This window comes from Triticum dicoccoides, chromosome 5A (assembly GCF_002162155.2).
Source record: "Triticum dicoccoides isolate Atlit2015 ecotype Zavitan chromosome 5A, WEW_v2.0, whole genome shotgun sequence".
Classification (NCBI taxonomy): domain Eukaryota; kingdom Viridiplantae; phylum Streptophyta; class Magnoliopsida; order Poales; family Poaceae; genus Triticum; species Triticum dicoccoides.
This window is the reverse complement of record NC_041388.1, coordinates 638,324,922-638,337,480: the sequence shown is the minus strand read 5'-3', so window position 1 is coordinate 638,337,480 and position 12,559 is coordinate 638,324,922. Positions and strand designations below refer to the sequence as shown.

General features: G+C 47.4%; 1 protein-coding gene and 1 pseudogene across 1 annotated transcript; one reads left to right on the top strand and one right to left on the bottom strand.

The window, feature by feature from the left end:
- Positions 1 to 5,998: 5,998 nt before the first annotated feature.
- LOC119303638 lies at positions 5,999 to 8,952 on the bottom strand (annotated as a pseudogene).
- A 176-nt stretch (positions 8,953 to 9,128) lies between these two features.
- Positions 9,129 to 11,464, top strand: LOC119303637 (60S ribosomal protein L7-2-like). Its single transcript, XM_037580766.1, has 7 exons — positions 9,129 to 9,252; positions 9,340 to 9,519; positions 10,126 to 10,223; positions 10,321 to 10,378; positions 10,492 to 10,571; positions 10,847 to 10,949; positions 11,043 to 11,464. The coding sequence occupies exons 2-7, from the start codon at positions 9,340 to 9,342 to the stop codon at positions 11,256 to 11,258; spliced, it is 735 nt and encodes a 244-aa protein (XP_037436663.1). The 5' UTR covers positions 9,129 to 9,252; the 3' UTR covers positions 11,259 to 11,464.
- The last annotated feature ends 1,095 nt before the right edge of the window (positions 11,465 to 12,559 follow it).

Here is a 12,559-nt window from a genome sequence, read left to right as displayed (position 1 = left end):
TCTTCAGTACTAGTAGTATCTTCTCTTCTCATCAGAGTGTGACAGCACAAGCTCAACTGCTTTGCGTTCTACTACTATCATCTCGACGGGCCGAGCACCGATCGACCGCACAATCTTCTTTGTCGCTTTTGTTCCGGTTACATCGATCCTTAACTTTGATGGGGCAGTTAACTGAACATGGACGATGCATACTCCAAAAAAAAAAGGGCAACCTGGTGCATGTAGCTCCAGCTTGCGCAGGGTCCGACTACTTTGGGTCTATAGTACGCAGCCTTTTCCTACATTTCTGTAAGAGGCTGTTTCCAGGACTTGAACCCATGACCTCATGGTCACAAGGCAGCAGCTTTACCACTGCGCCAAGGCTCCCCCTCGGACAATGCATACTCCATTTGGTAATTTTGTTGCGTGCCCGTCAACCTCTGCCACAAGATGAGATGATACGGGACCCGTAACCAGTGCCCCGTTTCAATCACAAACAAGAGGAGAGGAATAAAATGGGCACGGCAAGGGTCAGCATCATCTGAAATTCATTCATGGGGAATCCGTGGTCCGTTCTCGCGCAACTTTTTTTTTATATATAAAAGGAGGATGACCCCCAGCCTCTACATCTCGCGCAACTAGCAAAACATTAATAATTCAAGAAAACCATGGGAGTGTTTCAATTTCAATCCACTGATGAGGCGGGTACACGACCGAGCGGCATATCTAGCATTAAACACTGGGGCAGAGTCACCATCAGATGCTTGTACAGTTGCGTCCGGCACAAGGCGATGCATGTGCACTATGGAAAACTGAACTGAACTGAACTTTGTTGTTTGACAGCCAAAGCTGAAGACTAATACAGCGTGTTTTTGCGGTCGATCATGAGAGCTTGGCTGCATCGATGTCGCTCGATCGACTTTGCAGCCTCGTGGTTGAGTAGCTTGTGGATCGGGAGGAAATACCAAGCTAGCGACGATGCCAACATGATGCAGATTACTGCTGCAGTTCCAACCCACCAGGCAAAGTGAGGGACCCCCAGCAAAAGCTCAGCACACACTGCACAGCAAGGGAAATCAGAGAGAACAATTGGGATGAGAAACAATATTTAGTTTAGATGCTCAAATCAATATGCAGAAGGGCCATGCACTGATAACAGCTGACAATGTAAGGGAAAAAAACTAGATGCAGCTACTTTCATATAATCAAAAGTGTGAGCCAAACTATTTCAAAGGAAGCTCTGCACACTACCTGTTTCCATAAACTCCTTCATAATGGCAAAAAACATTTTTTTATAATAAAAATTAAAAACTACTAAGAGATTATATGGATTAATTTTTTTTGTTTGCTCATTTAAGCTACTCCTAATTTACATGGCCTTGCAAAAATCAAGCTTACTTGTGTGTAAAAGTTCACTAGGAACCTACAACCTGTGTGCAGTACCACTGTGCAAGACCATGCTCCAGATATTTCAGATTGAGTACAGCTTCTTTACAAATATACAGCCACAGAAGCAAATTGGAACCAATGTGTAAATAAAAGCTTTAGAATCCAAGTACTAAAATAACAAGTAACTACAAAAGCATACTATAGTGACTCAGAAACCAGGGGTCAGAGGTGCAAGGCTGCTGCTGCAGGTAGGAGTAGCAGCTGATGCCTTCAGTAGAAGGAAAGGGTGGGCGCCAATGATCTTGCGGGTTGCTGGCTGAGGGCAAAAGCTGCCGAAGATGAATTGACGCTGCCCACTTTAAAAGCTCAGCTCCGAGGGTGCAGGTTTTTGGTTGCTGTAGTTGTCGTAGTGTGTTTCAGTTTTTGTATTGTCAGGTTATCTGATGGTTTGAGATACTTGGTCTGCAGATGCTAGAATTTTGGGTTCAGATACCCTGGAAGTAGTTGCTGTAGTTCTGTTCCTGTTTTAAATTTTGATCTGCAGCCGAAATGCTAATCAATTTATTCGGTAATTCTTCTCATGAGAGTGTGACAGCACAAGCCCAACTGCTTTTGGTTCTATCATCTTCTCGACCGATCGACCACACAATCTTCTTTGTCGCTTTTGTTCCAGTTACAGCCTTAATTTTGATAAGGCAGTTAACTGAACATGGATGATGCATATCCATTGAGTTATTTTGTTGCGTGCCCGTCAACCCACGCCGTGTTAATGTTAACTAGTACTATACTACTGAGTCTGAGTGACCACTGCCAAAAGTTGGGATGATACTACGGGACCTGTAATGACTGTCCTGTTTCAATCACAAACAACAGGAGAGGAATAAAATGGGCACGGGAAGAGTTGGCATCTGAAATTCATGGGGAAACCGTGGTCCGTTCTCGCGCAACTGCCAAAACATTCAATAAAACCGTAGTATTTCAACTTGAACTCTACTAGCATTCATGAGGCAACCGTACACGATCGACCGGCATATCTAGCATTGAACTCCAGCTAGCTGGGGCGCCGTCGCCATCAGACGCTTGCACAACTGCGTGTGATGCAAGGCAGGAAGGAAGGAGAGAAGAAACATCACGCTAGTTCATTTGTACACCAAGCCTGCTATGCAAAACTCAACTGAACTGAACTGAACTTTGTTGTTTGACAGCCGAAACTGAAGATTAATACAGCGTGTTCCTGTCGATCACGAGAGCTTGCTGCCTTGTACTCCCTCCGTTCTGAATTACTTGTCGCTCAAGTGAATGAATCTAACAGTATTTTAGTGCTAGATACATCCATTTGAGCGACAAATAATTTAGAACGGAGGGAGTAGTTGAGTAGCTTGTGGATCGGGAGGAAATGCGGTGCCAATGAGACTACTGCTGCAATTCCAACCCACCAGGCAAAGTGAGGGGTCGCCAACAAAAGTTCATCACACACTGCAGAGCATGGGAAATCAGAAAGGAGAATTTGGATGAGAAGCGCTATTCAGGTGCTCAAAGCAACACATAAAATAAAAGGGCCTGGTGATGGTTACCAGAGGCAAATGGAAGGGAAAACTAGATGCAACTAATTTCACATAATCAAAAGTGCCAATCGAACTATCGCAAAAGTCCTAATCGAACTATTGGTTTCCATGAATTCCTTCATAATGGCAATGACAACCACTTAATTTGTACTCCATATGCAACCATCGGTGCAGCAGACAGGGTTGCGCCTACTGATTGATGCTAACCAGATGGTCTTGGAGTAACTACTCTTCCCTTTACCGCTTTGCAGATATGATAGCTCGGTACTTAGTTATTGGTGCCTGTGTGTACATTGTGCTTGCTGATTTAAGCTTAATTCACATTTCCTTGGAAAAACCAAGCTTACTTGTGTGTAAAAGTTCACTAGGAACCTACAACTTTTTTTTGAGGGCTACTAGGAACCTACAACTAATGTCCTACTTTGTGGAACGGTGGAACCGTATCCGACATGTGGTCCATAACTTTTGTGTTACCAGTTTCAGAAATGAAATTGGGGGAAACCCTGAATTCGAAAAATAAAAAAAAACACGGATCCGTACTAGGCCAACTTTCTCAAGATCACTTTTAATTTTTGATCTACAGCCCAAATGTTAATCAATTTATTTAGTATCTTCTCAGCACAAGCCCAACTGCTTTTGGTTCTATCATCTTCTCGACCGATCGACCACACAATCTTCTTGTCGCTTTTGTTCCAGTTACAGCCTTAATTTTTATGGGGCAGTTAACTGAACATGGATGATGCATATCTATTGAGTTATTTTGTTGCGTGCCCGTCAACCCATGCAGTGTTAATGTTAACTACTAATATATACTCCCTTCGTTCCAAATTACTCGTCCTGATTTTAGTTCAACTAAAACCACGACGAGTAATTTGGAACGGAGGGAGTACTACTGAGTGACCAAACAGCGACTAAGTGGCCCTATATGCAACCATCGGCGTAGCAGACAGGGTTGCACCTACTTATCGATGCTAATCCGATGGTTTGGATTAGCTACGCTTCCCTTTACTGCTTTGCTGATATGATAGTTCACTGCTATAGTTATTGATGCCTGTGTACACTGTAGAGTAAAACCACCGTGCTTACTCATTTATGCTAATTAACATGTCCTTAGAAAAACCAAGCTTAGAGCAACTCTAGCAGACCCCGTATATCTCGCGAACCCGCAAAATTCCGCCGAGTATACGGGCTCGGCCCAATTTTCTGGCCAGAACAGAGCCCGTATACTCGTCCGCCCCGTACAAAAAAATTACCGCGGCCCGCAAACCGCCCATCTACGGGTTTGCGGGGCAGATATGGGTCGAAACCCTATCCCCCCGCCACCGCGTTTCGCCGCAATTTCCCACTCCCTCCCTCGCATTTCTCGCCGCCGGTGAGCCCGCTTCCGCCTCCAGTCGCCATGTGGGGCTGTATGTGGAGCTCCGGCCGCAGCTCCGGCGGGGGCGGTGACCCCGAGCGCGAGCGGTGTGTCCGCGCGAGGAAGCGCGCGGCCAAGAAGTGAACCAACCAAGGCCTTGAGCCGCCGGCGTCGCTCCTCTGCCGCGAGACAGAGGAGTACGACCGCCGGCACGGGCTCCTTCGGTCGCCCTCCTCGGCCGCGGGCTCTTCCTCCGCCGTGAGGGGCCGTTTCGGCGCGGCGCTTCTCCCCGTGAAGAGGGAGTGGTCGGAGGAGCCGGAGGAGATCGAGCTCATTGCCGTCAAGCAGGAGCCGGAGGAGATCGAGCGTCGAGGCGTCGTCAGGCCCGAAGATTTTGTGGCTGATGTCGACGCGGTCGCGGCCGCCATTGCCGAACGGAGCTTGCGCGAGGAGGCGGAGCGCCGGCGCCACGACGAGGAGCTTGAAGACCTCATCCTCAAGCAGGCGGTCGCGGCCAACCTTGACGCGAAGGACAAGTACGACGAGTGGCGCCGCATCCGCGAGGAGCAGAGGTAGAAGTTCATCGACCTCGTCAGCTCCGACGAGGAGGACTGAGCTCCTCCACCGCGTCGTCCTCGACTGCGAGCTCGTCCATTTTGGTACATCAACCTCGGCCTCGCCGCCGTGAGATCCCCCACCCCCCTCTAGTAGTAGTAGAAGAATGTAGATTGTATAATCTTGTAGTATATGATGAACTAGTGTATGATCATGTAGTATGTGAAGAACTAGTGTGGTTGCAATTTCTCCCGTGAAAGTTTTTTTTTAAAATTATACAGTTTCATATACGGGGTCTACTCTGCCGCGCACGATTTCGACCAGCAAAACAGTTTGACGTCGAACTGTAAACGCCATATGCGGGTCGGCTTTTTACAGGGTCTGCCAGAGTTGCCCTTACTTGTATGTAAAAGTTCACCAGAAACCTACAAATAATGTCTGTTTATAGTACCACTGTCATTGTGCAAGAACATGCTTCAGATATTTTAGATTGAGTAGAGCTTCTTTACAAATACAGACACTAAAGCAAAATGGAACCAATGTGTAAAAAAAAGCATTAGTATCACAAGTGCTTAAAAGTTCAGCTCTGAGGGTGCAAGTTTGCGGCTGCTGTAGTTTTTGTAGTGGGTTTCAGTTTCTGTATCATCAGGTTATCTGATGGTTGGGGATACAGAAACTGAAACACACTATTTCAGATGCTAGAATTTTGGGTTCAGATGCCCTACTAGGCCAACTCTCACTTTTAAATTTTGATCTACCGCCGATGCTAATCAATTTATTCAGTAACTTCTCAGGAGAATGTGACAGCACAAGCGCAACTGCTTTATGTCAAGCATCTTTTCGACGGGTAGAGAACTGATCGACCACACGATCTTCTTGTCGCTTTTGTTCCAGCTACAGCCTTAATTTTGATGTGGCAGTTAACTGAACATGGATGATGCAGATCCATTTGGTTATCTTGATGTGTGCCCATCAATCCGCACAGTGTGAACTACTACTGACCTCCGCCACAAGTTGAGGTGATACGAGACCCGTAACCAGTGCCGCGTTTCAATCACAACAGAATGAAATGGGCACAGGAAGAGTCAGCATCTGAAATTCATGGGGAACCTGTGGTCCATTTTCTGGAGTGGTGCAACCAGCAAAACATTCATTCAATAAAACCATAGTATTTCAATTAATTCATGAGGCAACCGTACAGGACTGAACGACGTATCTAGCATTAAACACTAGGGCAACAACCATCAGATGCTTGTACAACTGCGTCTGGTGCAGGGCAAAAAGGAAGGGAAGAAGAAAGAAGACAATACATGTGCACTAGCCTGCTACCTACTATGCAAAACTAAACTGAGCCGAACTTTCTAGTATGACAGACAAAGCTGAAGATTCATACAGCGTGTTCCGGGCGATCACGATAGCTTGGCTGCATCGGCGTCGGTCGACTTTGCAGTTTCGTAGTTAAGTAGCTTGTGGATCGGGAGGAAATACGGTGCTAGTGATGCCAACACAAGGCAAATCACTGCTGCAATTCCAACCCACCAGGCAAAGCAAGGGATCCCCAGCAAAAGTTCATCACACACTGCAGAACAACGGAAATTAAAAAGAGCAATTTGGATGAGAAACGCTATTTAGGTGACTCAAAGCAGTACATCAAAGGACCAGGCAATGACAACCAGAGCCAGTGAAAGGGAAAACTAGATGCAACTAATTCCACATAATCAAAATCGTGAATCAAACTATTTCAAAGCAAGCTCTGTGCGCTATCTATTTCTGTAAATTACTTCATATGGCGCTGGAAACCTATTAAAGTGTAACAAAAATTAACGACTAGGTGCCTATATCAACCATTGGTGCACCAGACAGGGTTGTGCCTACTAACTGTTGCCAATTACATGGTCTTGGAATAACCAAGCTTCACTTTCCTGCTTTGTGGATATGAAAGCTCACTACCTATAGTTATTGATGCCTGTGTGTACACTGTACAGTACTGCTGTGCCTACTCGTTTATGCTAATTCACATGGCCTTGGAAAAAACAAGCTTGTATGAAAAGGTTCACTAGGAACCAACAACCAATTAACATGCTTCAGATATTTTAGATGAGTATGACTTCTTTAGAAATACAGCCACAGAAGCAAAATGGAACCAACGTGTAAACAGCTTCAGATTCCAAGTACTAAACGGACAAGTAACTACAAAAATATCATAACTCAGAAAACCAAGGATCTCTAACAGGCCATCTTTTTCACCCCAACTTTTGAATTACGATCTACAGCCAATGAATATCATTCTCCAATTGAGCTGTCATCTTTCTTACAGCAAAAAGGGACAACATTAGCTATTGCCTAAATGAAGCAGATTTTTGTACAATTGTACTAATGCAATTCAGATGTAATAATATTCATCTAGTCAGGTAGTGCCAATGGGAACAAAATTTCTTATATTTATGACAGGAGGACACAACAGAATGCTTTGCTCTTAAATGGGAACAGCAGACATTCATACTAAACTGAACTTACTAGAACAGCGCACAGTTCACAACAGAATGCTTTGCTCTTAAATAGGAACAGCAGACATTCATACTAAACTGAACTTACTAGAACCGCGCACAGTTCACAACAGAATGCTTTGCTATAAATGGGAACAGCAGACATTCATACTAAACTGAACTTACTAGAACAGCGCACAGTTCACAACAGAATTCTTCGCTCTTAAATGGGAACAACAGACATTCATACTAAACTGAACTTACCAGAACAGCGCACAGTTCACAACAGAATTCTTCGCTCTTAAATGGGAACAACAGACATTCATACTAAACTGAACTTACTAGAACAGCATGCAGTTCGTTGTCATGCAATGTGCATAATGACATATATATTGCATACAAAGAGAAAGTGAATAGTGAAAACAAAATTGAGGATCTGCTAGTATGTTTAGCCTGTTAGGTTAGTAAATAACGTTCTAGTTTTCCTTGAAATGTTTACTTTAGGTAGGTGGCTTATGTTGATATCGTCTAAAAGTTCTGGCCGCAGATCATCTCCATTTTAATACAATTTATCACACAAATCAGCATTTTAGGCTTACTTGTACATATTAGTGACTTATATTTCGTTGTATGGAAGAATGTTCTACAAATTTCAAGACCTTTACCTGTTAGATAAACGGGGAAATGATATCAAGCATTGATCAGTGAGCAACCAAGGTTTCAAATACTACATGATGATGCTCAAAGCAATGATTGATTTTATGGCATGGCACAAAATGAACAAACTACAAACAGACACTAGAAGCAGTCTATCGGCTATTGGCTAATCAAGGAAAATTGAAATGTAAAGAGACAGCAATTACGAGCTAGCATACCAATGTTGAACAGGGCAAGCTCTCTCTCCGATACATTTGGCTTCGCAACCACACCCTCAGGCTCCACCGTGACAAGAACATAAACCTATATTTCAATCACAAACAGCCATTATAAATCATCTCATCAAAGGGCACGCCACTCTGATTCTGCAGCCAAGCAACAATTCTAGCTAATAATTCACTGAACACCAACCGGCTTGGTGCTCTCAGCCTGGAAAATGATCTTCTCCGTGTTGAGCAGCCTCCTGTTCTTACTCCCCTGGTCCTCCACAGCATCAGGATCGCTCACGAGCCGAATCGAAAAGCTGGACGGTATCTGCAAACCACAAGCAGCGCCTTCAAGCACAAGAAGATGCAATGGGTTTACTGGCGAAACAAATGGTCTTTGTCTTTTGACAGCCAGGGTGAGAATGAGATCGTACGGAGGCCGGGTAGGAGATCTTGACTTCGTACCACGCGGGCGGCCGCAGCCCGGCGAGCCTGTAGACCCTCCGGCCGTGGCGGAGCGGCATCGTCTCGCCCACCAGCTCATCGCCGACGCTGAGGGCCCTCGCCGACTCCTCCGCCTCCAGGCTGCTGCGGGGGCAACGCACGGCGGAGCTGTTGGCGAACAGTACCAGAAAGAGGCGCGGACGGAGACAGAGAGAGAGGGGCGCACCTGCGCGCGGAGGAGAGCAGGAGGAGGACGATCAGGAGGACACGCGGCGGCGGCATGGCGAGGAGAGCGGATGCGGCGGCGATGGCATCCGCGCGGGCTCCCTCCGGCGACGGCGAAGCAGTTGCGAATGCCTCCGTGAGAGGTTACATGGGCCTACACGGTACGCATGGTGTGGGCCAATAGCGAGCCGGACGGCCCAACAGAATATGGGCCTTATGGGCCATTTTGCTGGCCGGGTTAGCCCATCCAGACGACCCCCTTCCGAAACCCTAGCCCCCAAACCCCAGCTACATAAGCCACTCCCTCCGCCCGCCGCCGCCTCCTCTAGCCTCCAGCTCTCTCTCCCTCTCTCTCGCCTCCTCCCTCCCCCTGCAGGAAGCTCGTCGAGGTAAGCGCACGCCCTCCCATCGCGCCAGGGCATTTGCTCCCGCTCCTCTGCCGGATCTGACCCTGGGGTTTGGTTTTGCGGCCGCAGATGTCGTCCGAGGCGGCGAAGGTGGTGGTGCCGGAGTCGGTGCTCCTCAAGAGGAAGCGGGAGGAGCTCTGGGCCGCCGAGAAGAAGACCAAGGCCGTCGAGGAGAAGAAGAAATCCAGCGAGAACGTCAAGGTCATCTACGCCCGCGCCAAGCAGTACGCCGAGGAGTACGATGCCCAGGTCAGATCGCTGCTCCCGCCCGATCCCTCGCCCCTTAGCGGTCGCTTGCTCGTGCGTTCGTGGTTAGATTTAAGCGTTCGAGGATGCGTTACGTTGGATCTGTGACTGGGTCATTTGTATGCGGTGACTCCTGTTCGTACTCGATGCGATTTCTGCTAATAATAGGTAGGCATACACATGCATAGATGTAAATACTCGTTCACGGTGATGCCGCAGTGACCTAGAGATGCCCTTCGGTTCTTAGCTGTATCAATTCTTTGCATGTTGTTGTATGTCCATGTCCCATGCCATTGTGTGTGTGTGTGTATATATATATAATGACCTAGGCCAGATTTGCATGGTGTTGCAGCAAAATGAAATCAAACCTGAACCATTTAAGGTGATTTAGGTGCTGTATTTTAGTGTGTCGACTATAACTGTTCGGTGTAAATTGCTGCAATCTTTGTTCAAATTTGACGCCCAGCTTAGTGTCATTGAAATGTTTCCTTCTGCTTGATTTGACGCCCATCTGGTATCTTTGAAATGTTTCCTTCTTGAAGGAACCATTAGCTCTGCTTCTAATAGCTTAACTTTGGGAAATATACTTAATGCTGGTTTTGTTTGCAGGACAAGGAGTTGGTTCAGCTTAAGCGTGAGGCCCGGATGAAGGGTGGGTTCTATGTCAGTCCTGAGGCTAAGCTGCTGTTTGTTGTCAGAATCAGAGGGTAACTCACACCACCTTGCCACTGTTTGTCTTGATGTGTATGTTGTGTTCATTTCTGGCTTAAGTTAATGCTAATTTTGTCAAATGTCTGGCTGCAGTATCAATGCCATGCACCCAAAGACCAAGAAGATCTTGCAGCTGTTGCGTTTGAGACAGGTGGGTTGGACAATTTGTTGGTTGTGTCAAGTTTGAACTTGATTCATGCGTCCATACCTTGTTTGAAATGATTTTTTACTTGTGTTTGTTGTGCCAATTCTTTGATTGTGCAGATATTCAATGGAGTGTTCCTGAAGGTTAACAAGGCCACCATCAACATGCTCCGCAGGGTCGAGCCATATGTTGCATATGGGTATGTTACAAGTGTGCATTTTTTATCTGTTGGTACATGATACATGCCTTCAACATTGAATGACTGAATTGCTGTTTGTTAGAACCTTGCTAGATTTGTTTTTTCCTATTGCGAGCCTGGAAGTTTCACACAGTTAGCAGAGTAGTCTCACACTAAATACTCTTTCTGAATCAACCCCTGCATTTAATTCTACAACCTGATGTCAACTAGTCAAAGACACAAGAGTCTTTGATGTTCGGTTTGTATCTAAATGGATCGAATCATTATACTTGTAGGTACCCGAACCTGAAGAGTGTGAGGGAGTTGATCTACAAAAGAGGTTATGGCAAGCTCAACAAGCAAAGGATTCCTTTGACCAACAACAAGGTCATCGAGGAGGTGAGCAGTCAGATTCCTCAACATATGGCCCTTAATTTATTTCCAAATGCAACTCTAGGTTGATTCTCTGACCATTTTGTTGTCTACTATCAGGGTCTTGGAAAGCACAACATCATCTGCATTGAGGACCTTGTGCATGAGATCTTGACCGTCGGTCCTCACTTCAAGGAGGCCAACAACTTCCTGTGGCCCTTCAAGCTGAAGGCGCCGCTGGGAGGCCTCAAGAAGAAGAGGAACCACTACGTCGAGGGTGGCGACGCCGGCAACCGCGAGAACTACATCAACCAGCTCGTCAGGAGGATGAACTAGGTTGATCATCGATGATCTCTTGTATTCGGAAGATGTTTTGTTTGTTAAGCCTGCTTTACATTAGGAAGTGGATGGTGGATGCAGTTTTGATATTTCGGAACCATGATATGCATGTTTGGAAGAATCTGACTCTGTATGTGGAGGTTTTGAGACCGTGTTTAATGCCTCCTGCTATGTGCCTCGAATACGTTTCTCGTTGCTGTCTACCTAGTATGTGGGGCTTTGTAATTTTTACTTTGAACTTGCTGGTTCTGCGTAAATTTTTCTGTTGTTTAGAGCAACTCCAAAGGGGTGACACAGCGACCCATTTCTATTTAGTGTCCAAATTTGAGCCACATTTAGGTCGTGGGCGGACACAAAACGGATGCTTTCTCTGGCTCCCTTGTCCGTGTGCGTCCTGGCCTGGCCCGCTTGTCACCCACCCATCCCCTCTACTTTTATTAGCTGGCCCACCCCATCCCCTCTACTTTTATTAGCTGGCCCACCCCACCGCTCGATGCGCCTCTGCTCCTTGTCTCGCCGCTCACCCTTGCTGCGTCGCGCCGTGTCGTGCCGCTCTCCGCCCTGCCGCCGCTGCTGGTCGCGCGCTCGGCCGCGGGCTGAATCTGGGCGGAGGTGAGCGTCACGTCCCTCCTCCACTGCTCGCCGCTCCCCGATCTGGCACGAGGGTCCGGTGCTGAGGAAGCGAGCGAGGCGGCTCCGCGACTGCACAGAGTGGACGCCGGCCTTGTCTCCCACGCGTCGTAGCTCGCGTGCCCGACCCGATCTCGTCCCCTGCACCGCTGCTGGTCGCCCCCACCTTCACCGTCCCCGCGCCACCCCGCCTCTCCTGGTCGCGCGTCTCGCCACGCCCGACAGCGCCTGGCCTCGCCCCGCCGTGCCCTCGCGCTCGCCGCGCCATGCTCGTGGCGCTCATCGTGCCGCCCCCGCCGTGGGGTTCGACCTCGCCCATCAGCACCTCCCCCTCCCCCGCGCTGCGAGCTCCCCTGCCCTGCCTGCTACGTGTTCGAGAAAATGTCAGGGCGGACATGTTGAAAATGGCTCTGGCTGCCGTTGGACGCACACACAGACCCAAATAAAAAAGCGAACATGGACGCGCGGACAGGCGACCCATACAAATAAAAAACAGATAAAATCGGTGTCTGTTTGAATCACCTTATTGGAGTTGCTCTTATGCTAACATATATTTCGGGTTCGGCTTGCATTCGGCTGGAAATTCCGACTAAACAAACATTGCAGCCGGACTTCAGAAAGGAAAATGAGAGAGCAGCACATTCCCACGCATTAACGATGACTGACCA

Coding starts and splice junctions, on each gene's coding strand:
- LOC119303637 (XM_037580766.1), top strand. CDS start 9,340: ATGTCGTCCGAGGCGGCGAAGGTGGTGGTGCCGGAGTCGGTGCTCCTC. Junction 10,572..10,846: donor GAGCCATATGTTGCATATGG/GTATGTTACAAG, acceptor TTATACTTGTAG/GTACCCGAACCTGAAGAGTG. Junction 10,950..11,042: donor ACAACAAGGTCATCGAGGAG/GTGAGCAGTCAG, acceptor GTCTACTATCAG/GGTCTTGGAAAGCACAACAT.